This window comes from Bubalus kerabau, chromosome 8 (assembly GCF_029407905.1).
Source record: "Bubalus kerabau isolate K-KA32 ecotype Philippines breed swamp buffalo chromosome 8, PCC_UOA_SB_1v2, whole genome shotgun sequence".
Classification (NCBI taxonomy): Eukaryota; Metazoa; Chordata; class Mammalia; order Artiodactyla; family Bovidae; genus Bubalus; species Bubalus kerabau.
In genome coordinates, this window is record NC_073631.1 from 52336589 (window position 1) to 52360980 (window position 24392).

The 24392-nt window shown below is 39.4% G+C and overlaps 1 protein-coding gene across 1 annotated transcript in view; it reads right to left on the bottom strand.

The window, feature by feature from the left end:
- NRCAM (neuronal cell adhesion molecule) overlaps nt 1-24392 on the bottom strand; it is a 281628-nt gene that overhangs the window by 55992 nt on the left and 201244 nt on the right. The window contains exons 7-13 of the mRNA XM_055590272.1: nt 23860-24056; nt 20718-20840; nt 12249-12419; nt 11612-11668; nt 9591-9702; nt 6578-6762; nt 4172-4303 (exon numbers count right to left, since the gene is read on the bottom strand). Coding sequence (XP_055446247.1) covers nt 4172-4303; nt 6578-6762; nt 9591-9702; nt 11612-11668; nt 12249-12419; nt 20718-20840; nt 23860-24056 — 977 coding nt within the window. The remainder of the gene's footprint in view (nt 1-4171; nt 4304-6577; nt 6763-9590; nt 9703-11611; nt 11669-12248; nt 12420-20717; nt 20841-23859; nt 24057-24392) is intronic.

A 24392-nucleotide genomic window follows, 5' to 3' on the forward strand; every position in this document is an offset into this window, starting at 1 on the left:
CGCAGTTTCTTGTTTCCAGAATGTCCCCAAACCTCAGTTCTATTCAGAGGCCTCTGAATTAAAAGGTAAATTATCAAGCAGGGCGGACAGGGGAGAGGCAGGAGGCTCCTCAAACTTGGACAGATATTTGGACAGTTTTCTTCTTCATTTACTCCCTATCTTGGATCAGGGAGGTCAGTGCAAGGAGGGGGCATATAGAGTTCACTTTAACTAGCTGTTTAAGACTCAGTGTCTCAAATGAAATTATTTACAGAAAGACTCACAGACATAGGTAACAGACTTATAGGTGGGGAGCACTGGGGATATGGATTGAGAATTTGGGATTAGCAGATGTAAACTATTACATTTAGATTAGATAAACAATAAGGTCCAACTGTGGAGCACAGGAAACTATATTCAATATTCTGGGATAAATTGTAACAGAAAAGAAAATGAAAAAGAATGTATATACATGTATAACTGAATCACTCTGTTGTACAGCAGAAATTCATACATTACAAATCAACTATACATGAATACAATTAAAATTTTTTAAAAAATTGAACATTGAAAAATTTTTTAAATTATTTAAAAATTTAAAAAACAGACTTAGGGTCTAGCCAAGAAGTCATTCACCAGAAGCTGTAGATGGACCAGTGGCTGAGAGTTGGGGTGGGGAACTGTACTGCCCCTAACGTGCCCTCCTGCAGAGAGCTGTGAGTCCCCACCAGGTGCCTCAAACCCATCAGCTTTCAATTCTGAGATTACAAACAGTAATCCATGCATTTTTAGTTTGGCCTCCAGATGTGAAGGAAGACACCTCCCAGGGACACTTCTCATCAGTTCAGTTCAATTCAGTCACTCAGTCATGTCCAACTCTTTGCGACCCCATGGACTGCAGCATGCCAGACCTCCCTGTCCATCACCAACTCCTGCAACTTACTCAAACTCATGTCCATCAAGTCGGTGATGCCATCCAACCATCTCATCCTCTGTCATCCCCTTCTCCTCCCACCCTCAATCTTTCCCAGTATCAGGGTCTTTTCCAGTGAGTCAGCTCTTTGCATCAGGTGACCAAAGTATTGGAGTTTCAGCTTCAGCATCAGTCCTTCCAATGAATATTCAGGACTGATTTCCTTTAGGGTGGACTGGTCGGATCTCCTTGCAGTCCAAGGGACCCTCAAGAGTCTTCTCCAAAACCACATTTCAAAAGTATCAATTCTTTGGTGCTCAGCTTTCTTTATACACTTCTCATCACCTCGGTATAAACAGACAGCATCTGCTCCCGGCACTGAGTCCCTGGCTTTGCTGCCAGGCTGCATGGCATTTTCTCTTCCTACTTGTCCACCAGAGTGCCCACTCTGAGGCATACCAGAGGCAGAGGGGCCCTTGATCTGCAGGCATCGTCAACTCTGATCCCAGCTCTGCTCAGTCTCTTAAGACATACTTTGGGGATGGAAGAAATCAACTGGTTTTGAACCTGATTTGAGAGATTTTATTCTAACTCTTTCTGCTCTGGACCCAATCAGATGATCTGGGGTTATAGCAGACAGGTTCCACTTGTCTCCAGGGACCTACACCCCATCCCCCAAATGCCAGCCTTTCATAGTTGATCCTTCCCCCAAATATTTCATTTAAAGGGGAATGTCTATGAGTGAAACTTCAAAGCTCATTTTAAAAACTGAAGTCTAGTTGACTTACAATATTATATTAATTTCAGGTGTACAACACAGTGATTCAATATTTTATAATAGATCATACTCCAAATAAATTTACAAAATACTGGCTATATTCCCTGTGCTGGACATTACACCCTTCAGTCTTACTTATGTTATACCCAAATAGTGCAAAACTCTCAATACAGCTGGAGTTACAGATTCCCTGAGAGGCACCACCTGTGCCTCGTTTGGAAGGATCACAAGCTGAGAGAAACAGAAGGAAAGATCAGCTTCCTTATTTTATCTCCCCTCATCCCTGTGTCACTGACCCACCTACATCTCAATTTCCCTCTGCTTCTGATTGCATTCTGGCTGCTGAGTTTAAGGCTTTATCTTTGCAACATTCCCTGGCTCCACAGTTTCCCCAATGAGAAATGATGGATGTCCCCTCCCACTTGTCAGTTTCACGGAGGCCAGATCTCAGGGGTATGTTTAACCTTCCATAAATCGGCACAGAATCTCTGAGCTACGAAACTTCAGCTACCGAAAGTGCTGAGCATGCTCCATCCCTTATTGCCATTCTGAATACATTCCTACCAGAAAACTTACTTTTTAGTTCAGGGCTTCCTTCCACTTCTCAGTTTTCACTCATATGTCCCTGAGAGTGGCAACAGCTTCCCAATGCACAACCACAAAATATTCTGCAGTTCTTCCTGATTCTGATCCTAGCTAAAATTAGGAGTAGAAATATCCAAACCCATTTTGCTGGACCCTTATGTATCTGTGCTCTTCCAGGAACATATTTCCTTTTACAATAAACACAGGCTGTCTGATTCTGCGCATCTGATAAAGATTGTGTTCTGTGACAAACTACTAATAAACACTCACAGAAGCGGGTCTCTCACTCTACCTAGACCTGGAGCAGTAAGACCTTGATGGTGAGAATTATCAGGAACTTGGGCTGTTTAAAATCTGCCAGTATTTTTCAGATTCATCTTAGGGTGAAGACTATTTCATGAAAGCCAGTTTAATGGATCTTTTGGGTATGGGAGAGTAGAACCAATTTCTGATTCTGGCTTGGAGGCAATGAAGGGCTTCCCTGATAGCTCAGTTGGTAAGGAATCTGCCTGCAATGCATGAGACCCCCGTTGGATTCCTGGGTCAGGAAGATCTGCTGGAGAAGGGATAGGCTACCCACTCCAGTATTCTTGGGCTTCCCTTGTGGCTCAGCTGGTAAAGAATTCGCCTGCAAAGCGGGCGACCTGGGTTTGATCCCTGGGTTGGGAAGATCCCCTGGAGAAGAGAAAGGCTACCCACTCCAGTATTCCGGCCTAGAGAATTCCGTGGACTGTATAGTCCATGGGGTCGCAAAGAGTTGGACACGACTGAGTGATTTTCACTTTGGAAGGAATGAGGAGTCAAGCTGCTCTATATCGTATCTTAATTCTGAAGGTTGTCTTTAATGAATGGCTTTACAGATTATTATGCTACTGATAGGGAGGGTGAACATGATGCGGGGTTTTAAACAGAAACCAATTTTTCTCTCTCTCTCCTAAGAAGGGGAAAACATCCAAAGATTCTCCTGTCAATAGCAGCTGGTGGTAGGTGGAATCAAGAAAACGGAGAGGCAGTGGGCTCTCTGTGGATGGCCATGCTTAGGAATCCAAGAGGAGGGAGATGCAATATCCATTTTAATTTTCTTTTTTTCTTTGCTATAATGCCCTTCTATGAGACTCAAGCATCTAATCAAGTCTTGTAAAACTGGTCTTTGCTATGACTTAGAAGATTGAGGGACAGCCTGTGGCTACACTCTGGGGGACTGTTCTAGGCAGCCTGGAGAAGCTGGCTGAGAGCTGGAGTGGTCCAGGGAAGGTGGCAGAAGAGGTGATACTTGGCAGTTGAGATCATGTAAACATTGTTCAGGAATTATCTCAGTAATACTTGGGGAGGGAAGACGGGTCAAAGACAGAACATCCAGCATACGACTGAGGTCAGAAGATATGTTCTTCTTTGGGCATTAAATGGAACAGTGACCTCTCAAGACTGGAGAACTTGGGAACATCTGAGCTCTATTAGGAATAGGCCTAATACTTTAAAACCTCTTTAAATTAAGACAGCTGTATTTCTTATTGCCATATCCACTGTCTCTATTCCTAGCCTCCCTAACACCTCCTCCAACTCCTGTGATGTTTCCACACATCACTTGACATTTTGAACAAAGAAGATAATGTGAACTTTCCAGTGGGTGTTTATTTCTCACCCTGTCACTGTTCCTATGACTCACACAAAAAACAAGAACAACTGCAAATTTCCAATCAGTGCATGCTGTTCTGTTAATAGCATAAACAATTCAGTCATAATAAATTATGCCTAAAGATAACAAAATTAAAATCTAAAGGTAATCTGGTCCTTCTGTGTAACTTATACATGACTTCCTTCCTTAAGTCAAGCTATTTTATCATCATTTGTCTCCTGTGGAGAAATCACTATGCTCCAAAAACACACTGCGACTGGAGCCAATCAAGGAAACTTACTTTCTATCGGGACTCCATTTGATAACCAGCTAATTCTGGGTTTTGGGTTGCCATTCGCTCTGCAGATGAGGGTTCCATCCTCTTCAGGGGACAGCACAAGATTTTGAGGTGCTATGATCCAGTATGGAGCCGCTTTACGAGAAAAGGAGAAAAACACCACAAAATTTAATCAATTATTCTAGGAAATTTAGTACACCGAACCATCTTAATGATAAAAATAAGTATGTTGCAAACCATTTGTTAATTTCATTTTTTTTAAGAGTGAACAGACTTCTAAGTTATACTTCAAAGAACACTTCAGATTTTCAAAAGAATGTTTAAAGAGACTCACTGACATCTATGTATCATTTCAAGAGCCTTTTGATTCAAATATCATCATCTTGTTCTACACTGTATGGATCAGATATCAAAGAGGTAACAGATTTCTCTAAAGTTGTACAGCAATTTAGAGGTACAGATAGGGATACGAAAGAGGAATTTAAATTCTAAGCCCTGTAGAATATATACAGTTATAAAATTAGTAAGCAATTTTTAAAGCTTTGCAGTTTTTGAAGCGCTGCCAAGTGAGTATAGTGTTCCTGTAAGTCCTTCACCGGCTTTCTCTAATGTTAACATCTTACAAAACCATGGTACAGATACCAGAACAAGAAATTAGCATTGCTACAATACCATCAACCCAACTACACACTGTACTAGACTTTCCTGTTTTTCCACTGTCTTATTTCTGTTCCAGGACCCTGTCCTGGATACCACATTGCATTTAATTGTCACATCTTCCTACTTAGTTTCCTCTGATCTGAAAGTTTCTTGGTCTTTCTTTGTTTTTCATGAACCTGAGACTTTTAAAGACTACTAGTAAGTTATTTTGTAGAACATCTTTTTTTTTTTTAATCAAGAGCTTTTCATTTTTTATAACAAGGAACAATATTCTAGTTTTATCATTATCAGGACAGAAGTGGAGAAAAGTAATTATATGTGTGTTAGCTGTGTAAACGTATCAATGTTAATTACTTCCCCAACTCTATAAATAAGTTCTCTATCATCTCTTTTTTTTTCATAAAGCAATTTTTCTTTGAACTTCTTTCTAGACTTAGAAAGGAGTACTAGTCAATTGAATTCTTTCAGGGATAAATCAAGCTTACTAAATTGATTAATCTTCATATTTTTCCTAAGGCACATTCTCCATTTCTTATCTGTGACCAAAATATTTTGTGAACCATTCCAACACGCCCTCATTTCTAGAGAATGTTTATACCAGCGACTATTGAATTCTCATACAGATCAATAGGAAGGTTTTAAGAGAAACAAAAGCTTTTCCACCTAAGGTCAAATTTAGTGATTTCTGAGTGAAGAATTCCTGAATTGCTAGATTATAATCACCATCCAACCAGCATCATTAGTATCATCATAATTCTTTTTTAAAAAAGATTATATTCCATTTACAGTTATTATCAAATACAATTATTATTATCAAATACTGTGTTGTACAATAGATCCTTGTAGCTTATTTTGAAAATCATAGTTCGTACCTCTTAACCTCCTACTTCTTTATTGCCCTCCCTCCTTCCCTCTCCCCACTGGTAACCACTATGGTACACCGGTTTTCACTCGAGTTTTTCCTGATGATTTTTCACGATTCAACTGAGGTTCTGAGTGATTGAACCTTCTAACTGCATTAAATCTGGGAGCACACAACATCGACATGGCTTATTCTGGTTTATGAACCTCGATCACTTGGTTAGAGTGATGCCTGCCAGCTCTCTCCACTGTAAAGTTACCATTTTCCTGCTTCCCACATTCTGTTCACTAGAAGCAGGCAACTTCAGCCCTTACTCAAGGGGAGGGCGATTAAGCTCTCTCTCCTTAAAGGATGAGGAGTGAAGAATCTGTGGACATATATTAAACCTGCCTCAGTAATTAATCTGGATGTGGGTGGCTAAGGGGAGAAAAAACACTGAGGCTATGCAAACAACCTGTTTCTCTTGAAAGTTTGACCAAGTAATTTCATCATTTTATTTATTTACTTTTGAGAGTTATATTTTATTAAAATGTACGCCCAGGAGACAGGACTCTCAGATCACTTTGAGGGACTGCTCTGAAGAGGCAAGGGGGCATCCAGTAATTTTAGCTCTTGCCTACAGCAGTTACAACTGTGGAATTCTAATGGTGATTTTCTATTTCCTTCATTCTTTCAACATTTATTAATTGGAATCCTCTGCAAGGAAGATCTGAGGGAGCAAAGTTTTAACCTGATTTAAAAGCACTATAAATGGCAATGAGAAGAGATTCAACGTACCATGAGTACTGATATAAATTTACATTATTATTACCGAAGAATATAATTAAAGGCATTTAATGAAAGATTCTCATGGAGGCAAGAACCATGCATTTTAGACAACGATATACCTTTAACTGTGACGGAAATGGTATGATGGATGGCTCCTAATGCATTTTTGGCTATACACTGGTAATTTCCAGAGTCTGCTTCTGTAACCTGAATGATTTGCAGAGTTTTCTTAAAGTTCCTATAAAATGTCCGATTGATGGGGAGTGTTCCATCTTCTTTTATCCAGTAAATAATTGGGGTAGGCCTGATAAGGTAAACAGAAAATAACATCACAAAAAAAATTCGTGATAAAGATCATGAGGAACAGATAAATATTTTAAGTAGCACCACACTTTAATTAAGTAATGCTCAAAACCTTACATTTCAGTCTGTAAGTTACCATTTTCACACAAGCTAACTGATGGCACACCATGATGACTTCAGGGATCTGTTGAGAATGGCAGTGAGACTTACTTGACTGAAGGGACCTAATTATTATCTTCAAAGTTCTGATGAAGGAGACACTCTTGGAAAATTTTGCATGCCTGGACTATATCGATCAAAAGAATGACCATGAAATTAATGATACAGAGTTGCAATCTTTTTTAACTTTTTTTTTTAATGTGGGCCATTTTAAAAGTCTTCATTGAATTTTTGTTCTAATATTTCTTCTCTTTTTATGTTTTGGTTTTTTGGCCATGAGCCACATGGGATCTTAGTTCCCTGACCAGGGACTGAACCCATACCCCCTGTACTCTTAGCCACTAGACTGCCAGGGCAGTCCTTCAAGTTACAATTTTTTAATCAGCCAGACTTAAAAAGGTTAGAGAAAGAAAGGTTAGAGAAAAACTAACCTAAGGTTAGTTTTTGTGCCCATAAACTTCCATACATATTTCCATACCAAATGGAAGAATCTCCCTATCTTATAACAGGCTATCTGATGATGTGAATGAAGTGATTAGAGGAATCATGCTGTTATTTTAATTTCATTATTAGTGATATTTTTAAAACATTATATCAATTGACAGAGGTAGGCCCAACTCACATGTTACTTATACCATTTCTCATCTATGTTTCTTATTAAATTATGAACTATAGAGACAGATGAAAAGTCAGACTTAGGCTTAGAGTTAAAAAGATCTGCTTCAAAATTCCTACCCTACTCCTAAACTGCTCTCTGATTTTGGATCTCTGGACTTTTGGGGCCTCAGTTTCTTCCATTGCCTTAATGGAGACAATAATGCTTGTTTTGATCTGGTGACCTGAGAAGGTTTTCATGAGGGTAAAATAAAAATCCATTCAGTGTATTTACTAAGCACTAAACTATAGATCCCCTGGAGGGGGGCATGGCAACCCACTCCAGTATTCTTGCCTGGAGACTCAACATGGATAGAGGAGCCTGGTGGGCTACAGTCCGTGAGTTCCCAGAGTCAGACATGACTGAGTGACTAAGCACGCCTCGGCCCAAACTATATAGACCAGGGCTTCCCAGGTGGTGCTAGCGGTAAAGACCAAAGCAGGAAACCCAAGAGACAGGGGTTCAGTCTCAGGGTTGGGAAGATCCCGTGGAGAAGGAAATGGCAACTCACTCCAGTATTGTTGCCTGGAATATCCCATGGACAGAGGAGCCCGGTGGGCTGCAGTTCGTGGGGTCACAGAGTTGGACACATAAACACATAAACACAAACTATAGGCCAAGTATTAAGTTGTGTGTTGGGAAGATAAAAAAAAAAAAAAAAAAGAATGGTCCAGGCCCTCAGGAAGAACACAATATTTATCATTAGAAATACTAGTGGGATTAATGGGTTGTAGAATTGTTTTTGTTTGTTTACTTGAATAAAAATAACTGAACAGATATACTTGATGAACTGGGTCATGAGTAGTATTTCTTGACATGGCCAGCAGGGGCCTCCATGTGTCTCCAGAGGTATTAATAAAATTTTTCCTGGAGGCCGATTCTGGGCTTCTAGGAAGGAATGTGATACTCTGAGTCACCAGGTCAAGGACAGCACTGATAAAAACACAACACAACATGTTTCTGAGAGTCCAGTCAATGTTCCAGAAATGTGCCTTATCAATGGTACTTACTCTATGCCAGGCATGAGAGGAAAGTATTCAGAAGCTTGCTTCCAGCGTTTGCCTCATATAACAGCTGTTCCTGCAGCTGAGCTGAGGCTTCCCTGGGATTCCTCTCAAGGGCACATGGGTTCTGGGGGTGGTATCAGTTTTGAGGTGTGCATAGATGAGACAGGGCTTCCCTGGTGGCTCAGATGGTAAAGAATCCACCTACAATGTGGGAGACCTGGGTTCGAGCCCTGGATTGGGAAGACCTCCTAGAGAAGGGCATGGCAACCCACTCCAGTATTCTTGCCTAGAGAATTCCCATGGACAGAGCCTGGCTGGCTACAGTCCATGGGGTCACAAAGAGTTGGACACGACTAAGTAACTAAGTATACACATAGATGAGACAGCTGCAAAGAAGCTGGTCTGGTGACCAGCGCTAGGAGGTAGAGGATGGGACAGCATGCCAGTGTCAAGGCTAGGCACTAAGAGGCTGAATAAGCCTCCGCTGTCAGGAGAATCAGCCAGAGCTCAATTGCCTAGAAGGATGTGAAAAATTCATGATCAGGAGCTCCCCTGCCCTGCTAACAGCAGGAGACCCAGAGCTGTGAACCCAAGGCTGAGCTGCTCAGAAGATGCGTAAGCAGGCTCAAATGAAATCAGTCAGAGCCAGCCCTGTTACGGCACAACTGCATACTTGTAGACAAATCATAAATGACAAATAGCTATTGGTTTTAAGCCTCTAAGTTTTGAGATGATCTGTTAGACAACAGTAGCAAAATAATAAGCTTAATTACAACAATCATAAGGTGATTACTGACACTTATTTCTAAAGGAACATTTACATTAACAAAATATTTTCATAATATTAAATAACACATGGCCCGTTTTGGAAGTAATCATAACATTTTTCTCGATTGCTTAACGGAGTCTCTATCAGTGATTCCTGCTATGAAACAATATTAATGTCTCTCTACCAATCTACTATGTTTATATAAGAAATGGACATCAAGACAGACAGTGTTAACTCACAGCCCTTCTGCAATGCACTCAAGGGAAAGGACATTTCCTCTTAATTCCTCTTTGCGACTTGTATTGCCGTCTGGAGTTAAAAATGTTGGTGGCCTCTGTCTATGTGATTTAGCTGCAAACAAGAAGATCAATATGCATTCCAAGTAAGAATATGGATTTCTAGAAGAACAATTCACTGTCTAAAAATCTAATCCCTTTTCAAATCGATTTACTATTGATTGTGAAATTTGTTAAACAAATACATACATACTCCTTGCCTTATAAATAGCCATACTCAGTTGGCCAGAAGTAGAAACTATTTTGGTTGCATAAGAACTAATATTGAGGACTATTTTCCTTTGTATATTTTCCTAATTTGGGTTTAGGGTTCTATGTATTTTTGGTGGGTTGGTAAAGTTTCAAAATGTAGACATAGAGAGGAAAATTATGTTATCAAATTATCCACCTCTCAAGATGAGTACTCAGGTCAAAGGGAAAATGAGCTATCTATTTTCTGGAAGATGTTAGATTTTTCTGAAAGATATGACAATGGACAAGGTCTTTTGGTTTACCCTAGGGACAATATTATAGTCAATTCCATTAATTAATCATGAAGATAAATCATGGTGGACATCTAATATATCAAGATACCCAAAATTGCAAGGTTTACAGAAAACAAAACAAAACTAGAAAGTGACTGGCAGAGGTCTGGCAAATGTGTGCCACAGATTATGGGTGAAGTTAAAGAAATTAAAGTTGGTTTCCTCAATGGAAAAATAAAGAGGGCTCAAGTCAGAGATCTCAGGGAGGTGTATATATATATATATATATATGGAGAGAGAGAGAGAGAGAGACTACCTTTATGTTTCATGAAGAAAAATCATATGGAGACCTGGCCTAAATGTGTCCTTATCCTCTGGTGGCGTCTCAGAAGAACTTAAAGTAGATATCCTACCATCTTGAGGCTCTAAGAGCCCTTTAAGAGTGTGCAACACTTGAATGTGTTATCTACTTGATGCTCATAAAAACTGAAAAGATAATATATAAATTATCCTCACTTCTCAGAAGAAAAAGCTGAACACCAGAAAAGGTATTACTGAAGACAAATTAAGAGTTTTCCTTAGATTTTAGAGATGGTGGAGGAAATCATACCCCTTTGAAAAATCACTTTGAAGGTGATTTCGAGGTCCATATTTTTCAGGAGTATTTTAATATAAAATAAAATAATATGAAATAAGGTAAAAATAAAATAAAAGTAAGGCAGGAGTTATGGTATGTTACCCTGGCCATTGATAGTACCTTAGTGCTTTTTACTTCATATCTCAAGGGTAAAAAATTAGTACAGCAGAAATTTGAGCTTATGGATAATTTAAGAGGACCCCATATTCAGAACCCATAATTTTCATTCATAGACTCTATATTTAAGATCCATGTTTCCCTTAAGGAAATAAAATTCTTTTCCTTTTAAAAGAATGATGTTAAATCTATTTTTAAAAGATTGTTTCCACTGAAGATAGTGTCTTGATTTTAAACTAAATTAAGAGAAATACTATTTCTAATTATATGACATTGATAAGGTCATGTGAAAACAGATGGAAAATACAATGCTTTCCTGTCAAAATCCGGTTAACGTTAGTTGCTAAAGGTTATTAAGACTTTGATGTTAGTATTTTAGCAGGTTAATGTACCTTGCCAATTCTTATTAATCTATGAGAAAAGTTTATGAGCCAGACAAAAAATGAAAAATGTAATTCTAAACATATATGAAAGATTTTTTTTCCAAATTTTGTGGGATGATTCTTTACATGAAAACAGTTATAGTAACTTTTGTTATTATACATACAACATGGAACATGTTTTAATGACATGTTTGAGAGCTCAAAGCTAAATTTATATGAAACATACATTGATTCTAGTGGTATTAAACATGTAACTAGGAATTTTGTAAAGAAATCAGGTTAAACAGCCATGGAGGTGAAGTTAGTGAACTAAATTCTACAATGAAGAAGAAATACCAGTTACAATCAATCACCAAAACTCACCACCATAAAACTCAGTGTCACTCAAATTAGCAGCTATAGTGTCATTCAATTCATCCACTGAAATAAACAGAATATTATGAAGAATGCAAAAAGAAGTGGAGAGAGAATTGTAAAAAAAGAAAAAAAAGTACTGGGCAACAAAACATAAACCACCATGCTGACCAAGTGCCATCCCAACCTAGTAAAAACAGTGCTTTGCATTGTACATGACTATTTCATTAATTCACTGAGCCACCCCCAACCAGTAAGATGCAGACATATAACTGAAGCTGCAGGACTCCCAGTTAATGGCACTGTGGAGCATAAACCACAAGCAAATGCTCAGAACACTAAGAACTGGGTTGGCCAAAAAGTTCATTCAGCTTTTTCTGTAACATCTTACCAATGTTCTGGCCAAACCAATAGATTCAGGAAGTTGTCATAGAAACAAGAATGGTAATAACAGTAAAAACTGTAAAATACAGTAAAGTAGGCAAGCTTCCTATAATACACATGCCAACACTTTCGTGACTATTCACAGGTACTTCCCTGATCAATGAATCTGTTTACTTCAAAGTTAGTGGGAATTAATAGTTAACATACTTGCACACATTTGTAAACATCATTGCAAGAGAGTTTTTGGAAATCGAACTCTTACCTGAAATCACCTTAACAGAAATTGGTTGCTTCTGCTGTATGGTTTGAGTGTGATTAAATCTGGCGTAACAGATGTAGTCTTCCCGGGTGTCCTCTGGGAGCACATTGGAAAAGTAAAGGTCTCCATTCAGACCTTGGGAAACTCTCTCACTCTGTGGAAGTCTTTGAAAGGCTGGAGAATGGCAGAGAGGTATCTAGATCATTCCATCACAAAGTGGCCACTTTCCAAATTAGCAAGATAACTGTATCTACTAATAAATAGTCCTGTGAACTTCACTTGCATGTATTTTTTTCCTCTATAAAGTTCTTTTGAGTAAAAGCAAATAATCGCAAAAAGAAAAGACATATGAATTAAAATCCCAACTGTACCTGCCAGACCCTAACTTCTCTAGAGTGGGGGCAGAGGTGAGACTAAAGCTGCCCAGTGAAGGGTTTTAGAAAACAAGTGTAAACCAAAAAATGTTTTATGGAACGAGTTTGTGTGACTTTTCCTAACATTTAAGTTAATCCCTAAGTACCAGATCACCTGACCTGCCTCTTGAGAAATCTGTATGCAGGTCAGGAAGCAACAACAGTTAGAACTGGACATGGAACAACAGACTGGTTCCAAATAGGAAAAGGAGTATGTCAAGGCTGTTATATTGTCACCCTGCTTATTTAATTTATATGCAGAGTACATCATGAGAAATGCTGGGCTAGAGGAAGCACAAGCTGGACTCAAGATTGCTGGAAGAAATATCAATAACCTCAGATATGCAGATGACACCACCCTTATGGCAAAAAGTGAAGAACTAAAGAGCTTCTTGATGAAAGTGAAAGAGGAGAGTGAAAAAGTTGGCTTAAAGATCAACATTCAGAAAACTAAGATCATGGCATCTGGTCCCATCACTTCATGGGAAATAGATGGGGAAACAGTGGAAACAGTGGCAGACTTTATTTTCTTGGGCTTCAAAGTCACTGCAGATGGTGACTGAAGCCATGAAATTAAAAGACGCTTACTCCTTGGAAGGGAAGTTATGACCAACCTAGACAGCATGTTAAAAAGCAGAGACATTACTTTGCCAACAAAAGTCCGTCTAGTCAAGGCTATGGTTTTTCCAGTGGTCATGTATGGATGTGAGAGTTGGACTATAAAGAAAGCTGAGTGTCAAAGAATTGATGCTTTTGAACTGTGGTGTGGGAGAAGATGACACCACCCTTATGGCAAAAAGTGAAGTCCATCCTAAAGGAGATCAGTCCTGGGCGTTCATTGGAAGGACTGATGTTGAGGCTGAAACTCCAGTACTCTGGCCACCTGATGTGAAGAACTGACTCACTGGAAAAGACCCTGATGCTGGGAAAGATTGAGGGTGGGAGGAGAAGGGGATGACAGAGGATGAGACGGTTGGATGGCATCACCGACTCAATGGACATGAATTTGGGTAAACTCTAGGAGTTGGTGATGGACAGGGAGGCCTGGCGTGCTGCAGTCCATGGGATCACAAAGAGTCGGACACGACTGAGTGATTGAACTGAACTGAACGAGTATTAATCACAGATACACACATATCTCGGAAAATGCATTATGGAAGCTTATAAGGATGTTAACTTGGGTTGCATCTACATACACAGTCAGACACTCAATACTGTGATAGCATCTGATGGTGATGACCTAGGCCCTGGACAAAGTGTCAGACGGATCAAGGTCCCTGCCTTGTCTGAGTGCAGGATAGGGATCTAACTGGAGAATCAGGCAGCAAACAGGCAATTAACAACAGGGTGCAATACTGATTTAACGATGCACATGTGTGCCTCAGAGGCCCCCCCCCATACCCAGCCTCCCTCACCTCCTCTATCTTTTCTTTTCTGTGTTACCAATTACCTTCTCACATACAGTATGTTTTACCTGTTGTGTGTATGGCTCATAGCCCATCTCCCTGAACTAGAACTTAAGTTCCAGAAGGGCAGAGGCCGTCATCTGCTTGGGCCACTATTGTAGCCCTGAAAATGCACCTGGTCCTTCATAGAATCTCTGTAATTAAATGAGTACAAGCAGCACTGTGACTTCCCAGTTTCACGTTTAACAACAGACTTCCCCTCAGGTCCAAGGAAATGTCTAGCCTTAAGAAAGGAGGGGAGATTTTCTAAGGAGATGAAGGACTCAGGGAAGTGGGACCACTGATCTATGTGTGAACTTACACTTGGCTGGCTAGCATGCTTCCTGAGGCTTCTGACTCAGTTCACTGGGAGAGTGCTTCAGCTCTGAAGTGAGAGAACTAGGAAAAATCGCACCTCTCAGTTGCCTCTGGCCAAGTGTTAACATCTCCTGGGAGGAGGATTTCTCAGTCTGAGTCAAACAGCTATGTTCCTCCAGCAGCAGGTACCCTACCCAATCATCATGAAATGCAAAATGATGGGTAGAAGCCTGCAGCTCCCTTGGGTGGGAGAAGGCAGGGAAATCTGGAGACAGACTTTGAAAGGATGCCGGTTAACCATGTGAACCAAGTTTGTGGTCAGGATGGGGGTTTGGTTGGCGGTTGTAAATTCATGGTTGGAAGTCACTAACCAGGGAAAGAGTTGTTTTAAAAAATAACTCAGAAAAATAATGTATGTTTATTTTATGAATACAAAGAGTTAAATATAGGGATATATTTATCTTCTTTCATTTCTCCTGCTGTATTTTATTGTGGATTAGTGTTGGGAGATCAAATGAAAGGGAATGGGATTTTATGAGGGTGGGAACACTTTGCCCATTGAATTCCTTTGTATTGCATTGGGAAAAAAATGTATGCAGATAGGAATAATTTGGTAAGGTCATCTTGCCAGGAGAATGCTATACATATCTGAATTTTTTTCTCATACCCACATGCAATTTCACTTCAAAAATCCAGAGGCATTGTCAACGGCCTAAATGTATGGAAATGACATAACCAGCAGTGCAATATGAAAATAAATTAGTTTCGTATTCAGATGATTCTGAGACGTCACATGTAAACCTCTCTTTATTAAGCAGAAAAGTCATCATTTCTGAATAAGAAGCAAAAGCCAATTACTGGGCTTCACTTTGGCAGTGAGAGTTGGATACTGTTATTCTAAACCGTAGATATCACTCAGTTCTACTTGATTGGTTACTTATGCTTTCAAAATCTGTAAAAGTTATTACATAATCATATGAAAAATATTTTTGTCCATTTATCCATTTATATATATATTTCCCACTTCTCTGTGATACCTTCTCTGAGTGATTTCATATAAGAGTCGAAAATGGAAATGAAATGTGAAAGCTAGATTTTATCTTCTGTAATGTGAACAGCTTGTGATTTCAAAGGAAATCAAGTCACTGAGAATAGAATGTATTCCCCACAAGTATTTTCAACCCTTCCCACCATTCCACCCAAAGGATTCCTGTCAAGGACAATGGCAACCCCCATGTTGCCAAATTCAATAATTATTTCTCGATCAGACTGGAAGCTGTCTCATCTCTCAGCAATGTTTGAAACGACTGATATTCTGTCTTCTTGGCCCTTTTTCTTCCCCTTGTTTTGGGGATAGCTCCTCTCTCTGTTTTCTTCTTACTAAAGCCACTGATCTTTCTCATCTACTTTTCTTTGCTCCCTAAATGTCTGGCCCCAGGAGGGCCCTGGTCTCAGCCCCCAGGCTGTGCTCTTCATCACCTGCATTTCTTCCCTCAATTCTCTTCTCCAGACTCTGACTGTAAGAAGCATCTCTGCACTAACATCCACGAATGGCTGGAAAGAGCCCTGAATCTTTCTTCTGACTCATGAAGCTCTAACTCACTGGACACCTTCACAAGGATGCCTCAGAGGCTTCTTGCGTTCAAAACCCTGGTTCCTAGTCTCCAAGCAGAAACACATGCTACCTCCAAAGTAACATGCTAACGGGAGGCTTGGAAGGGTAGGAGAGCAGAGCAACAAACAATCCCCTAAGTTTAGAGAAGGGGTGGATAGACGTTACAATGACTAATGAATGACTTCATTTCCCTGTGCCTCAGTTCCCTCACCTAAAAAGTGACGTCATCTGAGTTGCCTCGTGGGGCTGCTGTAAAAAATAGATGAGATAACTCATGTAGTCCTTAGCCAAGCGACAGGCACTTGGGCACTAAATGCCTAAGTAGCTATTGTTACTACTGTATATAAAATAGATGATAAGCAAGCATCTACTGTATATAGCACAGGGACCTGTGCTCAGTCCTCTGTAATAACCTAAATGGGAAAAGAATTTGTATATGTGTAACTGAGTCACTGGGTTGTATACCTGAAACTAACACACACTGCAAATCAACTATATTCCAATATAAGATAAAAAATTAACTAAAAAATATTAGCTGTTACTGGGGATAAAATACCAAAAACAATAAAAAGACACAAAACATTCGGAACAGTTTTATTTCCTTTCCTCCATGGGCTTCTGCTGTTTTAGGAAAGGACAACTGCATTTTACCAGTTGTTCAGTCTCAGTCTTTGGGGTTACCTTTGATTCTGCTCTCTCATGCCTCCATCCTGACCCCAAAAAATCCTGGAAGAGACTTTGAAATTATATTTGGAATCTATTTCTTACCCACTCAACTACTACTACCCAAGTCAGAGTTCCCATCAACTGTTGTCCAGATCACAGCACTGGTCTCCGAACAGGCTGCTCTTTTCTTCTTTCTGTCCTCTCTATTCTCCAGGCATGAACCGAAGTGATGTTCTTACTATCTGTTCTGTGTCAGGTGAAGCAGCTCCTTCAATGGCTCTCTACTTCATTGAAAGCAAAAGCCAAAGTCTTACGCATCGAGTCCCTGGACTTTCCCGACTTCTTCTCTGCCTGTCACCCTTGGATTAGTCAGCCTGGCCACACCTGTCCTTGGGGTTTACACTGGTTTTCTCTTTCCACCCAGATAGTGAAGGTCTGCCTACTCTTTAATTCCTGTAAATTTCTGCTCAAAACTCTGCCTATTTTTGTCCATAGCACTTACTGTCAACTGATGCATATTTTCCAAATACACTTACAGTCTGCTTCTTTCTCTCCTTCCTTTTATTCCCACTGCAATGAATATAAATTCAGTGAGAGCAGGATCTTTGGTTTATTTAGAGAGGCACCTGGTACATGGTAGTTCAGTCCAGTGGCTCAGTCGTGTCCAACTCTTTGCGACCCCATGGATTGCAACACGTCAGGCTTCCCTGTCCATCACCAACTCCCAGAGTTTGTTCAAACTCATGTCCATTGAGTCCATGATGCCATCTAACCATCTAATCCTCTGTCATCCCCTTTTCCTCCTGCCTTCAATCTTTCCCAGCATCAGGGTATTTTCCAATGAGTTAGTTCTTTGCATCAGGTGGCCAAGGTATCGGAGTTTCAGCTTCAGCATCAGTCCTTCCAATGAATATTTGGGACTGATTTCCTTTAGGATTGACTGGTTTGATTTCCTTGTAGTTCAAGGGACTCTCAAGAGTCTTCTCCAACACCATAGTTCAAAAGCATCAATTTTTTGGCACTCAGCTTTCTTTATGGTCCAAATCTCACATCCATACACGACTATTGGAAAAACCACAGCTTTGACTATATGGACCTTTGTCAGTAAAGTAATGTCTCTACTTTTTTATATACTGTCTAGGTTGGCCATAGCTTTTTCTCCAAGCAGCAGGCATCTTTTAATTTCATGGCTGCAGTCACCATCTGCAGTGATTTCGGAGCCCAAGAAAATAAAGTCTGTCACTGTTTCCATTGTTTCCCCATACATTTGTGATGAAGTGACGGGACTGAATGCCATGATCTTCATTTTTTGAATGTTGGGTTTTAAGCCAGCTTTTTCGCTCTCCTCTTTCACTTTCAAGAGGCTCTTTAGTTCCTCTTTGCTTTCTGCCATTAAGGTGGTGTCATCTGTATATCTGAGATTATTGATATTTCTCCTGGCAATCTTGATTCCAGCTTGTGCTTCATCCAGCCCAGCATTTCTCATGATGTACTCTGCATATAAGGTAAATAAGCAGGGTGATAATATATAGCCTTGACATACTCCTTTCCTAATTTGGATCCAGTCCAAATTGGGAACTGGACAACTCCAACTGTTCCTTCTTGACCTGCAAACAGATTTCTCAGGAGGCAGGTAAGGTGGTCTGGTATTCCCATCTCTTTAAAAATTTTCCCATTTGTTGTGATCCACACAGTCAAAGGCTTTAGGGTAGTCAATGAAGCAGAAGTATATGTTTTTTCTAGAATTCTCTAGCTTTTTCTATGATCCAATGGATGTTGCAATTTGATCTCTGGTTCCTCTGCCTTTTCTAAATCTGCTTGAACATCTGGACGTTCTCAGTTCATGTGCTGTTGAAGCCCAGCTTGGAGAATTTTGAGCATTACTTTGCTGGCGTATAAGATGAGTGCAATTGTGCGGTAGTTTGAGCATTCTTTGGCATTGCCTTTCTTTGGGATTGGAATGAAAACTGACCTTTCCTAGTCCTGTGGCCACTGCTGAGTTTTCCAATTTTGCTGGCATATTGAGTGCAGCACTTCCACAGCATCATCTTTTAGGACTTGAAATAGCTCAACTGGAATTCCATCACCTCTACTAACTTCATTCATAGTGATGCTTCTTAAGGCTCACTTGACTTCACACTCCAGGATGTCTGGCTCTAGGTGAGTGATCACACCATCGTGGTTATCCAGGTCAATAAGATCTTTTTTGTATAGTTCTTCTGTGTATTCCCGCCACCTCTTCTTAATATCTTCTACTTCTGTTAGGTCCATACTGTTTCTGTCCTTTATTGTGCCCATCTTTGCATGACATGTTCCCTTGGTATCTCTAATTTTCTTGAAGAGTTATCTAGTCTTTCCCATTCTATTGCTTTCCTCTATTTCTTTGTATTGATTACTTAGGAAGGATTTATAATCTCTCCTTGCTATTCTTTGGAACTCTGCATTCAGATGGATATATCTTTCCTTTTCTCCTTTGTCTTTAGCTTCTCTTCTTTTCTCAGCTCTTTGTAAGGCCTTCTCAGACAACCATTTTGCCTTTTTGTATTTCTTCTTCTTGGGTATGGTTCTGATCACTGCTTTTCATACAATGTTACGAACCTCCTTCCATAGTTCTTGAGGCACTCTATCTACCAGATCTAATCCCTTCAATCTATTTGTCACTTCCACTGTATAATCATAAGGGATTTGATTTAGGTCATACCTGAAAGTTCTAGTGTTTTCCCCTATTTTCTTCAATTTAAGTCTGAATTTGGCAATAAGGAGTTCATAATCTTGAGCCACAGTCAGCTCCCAGTCTTGTTTTTGCTGACTGTATAGAGCTTCTCCATCTTTGGCTGCAAAGAATATAATCAATCTGATTTCGGTATTGATCATCTGGTGATGTCCATGTGTAGAATGGTCTCTTGTGTTATTGGAGGAGGGTGTTTGTGATGATCAGTGTGTTCTGTTGGCAAAAGCCTGTTAGCCTTTGTACTGCTTCATTTTGTACTCCAAGGCTAAACTTGCCTGTTATTCCAGGTAGCTCTCAACTTCCTACTTTTGCATTCCAGTCCCCTATGATGAAAAGGCCATCTTTTTTGGGTGTTAGTTCTAGAAGGTTTTGTAGGTCTTCCTAGGACTGTTCAACTTCAGCTTCTTTAGCATTACTGGTCAGGGCATAGACTTGGATTGCTGTGATATTGAATGGTTTGCCTTGGAAACAAACAGAGATCATTCTGTTGTTTTTGAGATGGCACCCAAGTACTGCATTTGGATGCTTCTGTTGACTATGAGGGCTACTCCACTTCCTCTAAGGGATTCTTCTTTGGTCCCACCCTTTAGAACAAGATCCAGATTCCCCCACAGCCAGTCCCTCCCATCAGGAAGCTTCCACACGCCTCTTATCCTTATCCATCAGAGGGCAGACAGAATGGAAACCACAATTACAGAAAATTAACCAAACTGATCACTTGGATCACAGCCTTGTCCAATTCAATGAAACTATGAGCCATGCTGTGTAGGGCCACCCAAGACCAACATGTCACGGTGGAGAGTTCTGACAAAATGTGGTCTACTAGAGAAGGGAATGGCAAACTGCTTTAGTATTCTTGCCTTGAGAACCCCATGAACAGTATGAAAAGGCAAAAAGATATGACATTGAAAGATGAATTCCTCAGGTCAGTAGGTGCCCAATATGCTACTGGAGAAGAGTGGAGAAATAGCTCTAGAACGAGTGAAGAGGCTGAGCTAAAGTGAAACAATGCCCAGCTGTGGATGTGACTGGTGATGGAAGTAAAGTTCGATGCTGTAAAGGACAATTTTGCATAGGAACCTGGAATGTTAGGTCTATGAATCAAGGTAAATAGGTACATAGTAGGTATTCAATAAAACAGAGCAAATGAATGAAATGATATGTGATTTGTTTTCCTGAGCATCTCTAAAAAAATTATAAACATGAATCACAGGAGGTAATCATTGACTTGGATCGCCAATAATCATAAGACTCATGAAGAAAGTTCATATTTTTAAAACTTACAATTATCCATCCAGAATATTATGGGTGGTGGTAACCCAATTGGTGGTCTGCAGGGAAGGACCAAAGACTGGCCATTTCGAAGTATTATTGGTTCAAGCTTTTCTTTGGTCCACAACGGTGACCCTAATAAAATAAAATAATAACTTCTAAGTTATTTCTGCACTGGAAAACAAAAAAAGCACTATAAAGAAAGATAAACCAAACTTGTAGAGAAATAGTAACTTGGAATTTATGGAAATTAAGATAAATTTTTCAAAAAATTATATTCATAGGATAAGTTCTAAGTCAGCAAGTCCATTTCTAAGAATTTACATTAAATAAATCCTTGAAGATACATAATGATTTTGTTAAAAGCATGCTTTTCACAAAAGAACAAAAAACATTTATATATGTAAAAAGATTTGTGAAAGAAATAATAGTAAAGCTATACTTTTGAATAAAATAGTGTTAGATGTTGTATAAAGACAGTTAAACAATAAGTATAAGATTAATATAATAAACATGATATGTAGATAAGCCAAAAAGGTTACAAATTAAGAATGAGTTTGTTTTCAATAAGTACACACTTATCTGCCTAGGTAAAAATATAAAAAACAGTAATTTCCTTGAATGAAAGGATTCGTGAACAATTTTTACATTTCTTTTTTGTTCATTTGTAGTTGATTTGTTCTGTAAAGCACAAATATTATACACATAATTGAAAAAAGCTTTAAAAATGATCAGACTTTCAAATGGCCACTGTTCTTTAAATACATGCTCTTGGGCTGTTGAGAGGATGTACTGACTGTTGCAAAAAGAGTTACAATAATATGAAGATGATGAGGCCACTCTGTTTCCAGTGAAATTTTGATATAAAAATGTTTAAAGAAATATATGCACTCTAATGTTCATGTTCATAGCAACATTATTTACAATAGCTAAGATACGGAAGCAACCTAAGTGTCTATCAACAGATGACTGGATAAAGAAGTCGTGTGTGTGTGTGTGTGACATATAATGAAATATTGGGCTTCCCTGGGGCTCAGATGGTAAAGAACCTGCCTGCAATGCAGGAGACCTGGGTTCAACCCTGGGTCAGAAAGATTCCCTGGAGAAGGGAATGGCTACCCACTCCAGTAATCTTGCCTGGAGAATTCCTTGGACAGAGGAGCCTGGTAGGCTATAGTCCATGGGGTCGCAAGAGTCAGACATGACTGAACAACTAACACTTTCACTTTCACACAATGGAATATTACTCAGCCATAAAACAGAATGAAAATTGGACACCTGCAGCAACATAGATGGACTTGTAGGGCACTGTGATAAGTGAAATAGGTCTCTTTGTACAGAGCAAGACAAATAGATGATATCATTTATATGTGGAATCTAAAAAATATAACAAATTAGTGAATATAACAAAACGGCAGTGGACTCACAGACATATACTCACTCACTCACAAACTAGTGGCTCCCAGTGGGAAGAGGGAAGAGGAGAGAGGCAATATAGGGGGAAGGAGTTAAGAACTACAAACTGCTGTGCATAAAGTAAGTTACAAGGATATATTACATAACACAGGAAATATAACCAATTTTTATAATATTCTTAAATGGAAATGGGAGAAAATAATAGCAAATGAAGCAACTGACAAACATCTAATCTCAAAAATATACAAGCAACTCCTGCAGCTCAATTCCAGAAAAATAAATGACCCAATCAAAAAATGGGCCAAAGAACTAAATAGACATTTCTCCAAAGAAGACATACAGATGGCTAACAAACACATGAAAAGACGCTCAACATCACTCATTATCAGAGAAATGCAAATCAAAACCACAATGAGGTATCATTTCACGCCAGTCAGAATGGCTGTGATCCAAAAGTCTATAAGCAATAAATGCTAGAGAGGATGTGGAGAAAAGGGAACCCTCTTATACTGTTGGTGGGAATGCAAATTAGTACAGCCACTATGGAGAACAGTGTGGAGATGCCTTAAAAAACTGGAAATAGAACTGCCATACGACGCAGCAATCCCACTGCTGGGCGTACACACTGAGGAAACCAGAAGGGAAAGAGACACGTGTACCCCAATGTTCATCGTAGCACTGTTTATAATAGCCAGGACATGGAAGCAACCTAGATGTCCATCAGCAGATGAATGGATAAGCGAGCTGTGGTACATATACACAATGGAGTATTACTCAGCCATTAAAAAGAATACATTTGAATCAGTTCTAACGAGGTGGATGAAACTGGAGCCTATTATACAGAGTGAAGTAAGGCAGAAAGAAAAACACCAATACAGTATACTAACGCATATATATGGAATTTAGAAAGATGGTAACGACAACCCTGTATGTGAGACAGCAAAAGAGACACAGATATATAGAACAGTCTTATGGACTCTGTGGGAGAGGGAGTGGGGGGGATGATTTGGGAGAATGGCATTAAAACATGTACAATATCATATAAGAAATGAATCACCAGTCTGGGTTCGATGCAGGATACAGGAAGCTTGGGGCTGGTGCATTGGGATGACTCGGAGGGATGGTGTGGGGAGGGAGGTGGGAGGGGGGTTCAGGATGGGGAACACGTGTACACCCGTGGCGGATGCATGTTGATGTATGGCAAAACCAATACAATATTGTAAAGTAAAAAAATAATGATAATAAAAAATAAAAAAAGAAGTAAACTCCAAAAAAAAAAGGAGTATAACCTTTAAAATTGTGAATCATTATATTATATACATATAACCTATATAATAAAGTACATCAACCATACTTCAATTAAAAAATGTTTAAAGAAGTTACACTTATACCTCAATTACCCATTTTATATTGAATTTATCTCCATCTGACTATATGGACTATGCTTGTACATAAGATTCAGGAGAAATTAATGATTAGATCAATCTGAGGAAGAAGCATTTTTCTTACCCCTGGTGATTTATTCTGGACTTCTACAAAAGACACACTGGTTTGGCAAAACATTAGGCTGACGAATTGGGAAAGGTGGAAAAGGGTGATGATTTTCATGCAAAATAAGCCAGAGTACTGGCATCAGTGCCACTGCCTTCTTGTAGTGGTTATTTGGATGATGTAACAGATGCTGGTGTTGGAGCCAGACTTTAAAAAGGGTCCTGTTCAGCGAACAGGTCTGACTTACTGGATGGACGGATGACAATGTTATTAGAAATCGCAGCCCCGCGTTCGTTCCTGGCTGTACACTGATAGACTCCTTCATAGGTCTCTGCTTTCCCCTCGCTCATGATGTTGATTGTGAGGGTTCCTGAGCCAGGCTTCATGGTGACGAGAGGGTCTTTATCTATGTCAAAATGAGTCCCATTTCGGGTCCAGGAAAAGCTGCCAGGCACATAGAGGATTAAGCTTGTTAACAGTCCAGAAAAACAGGATTACTTGCTCTTTAACAAATTCCTTGTAGTTTTATGAGTTTCTGAATAATTAGACTTTAATATTCAATAAAAGAGCAATAAGCTCCATACCTAAAATGTTTCACTGAATCGTGACTTAGAAAAAAGTGCTGACCATACATACTAAGGTTCATGTCTTCATCAGAAGTACCAAAATCTGACTCAATAAAGAAACCATGCATACAAATTGCCTGTCATTTTTCAAAGAAAATATTGTAAGTAGGTCACCAAGGCACATCTTCTTAGAGCTTTATTACATTTTTATTAT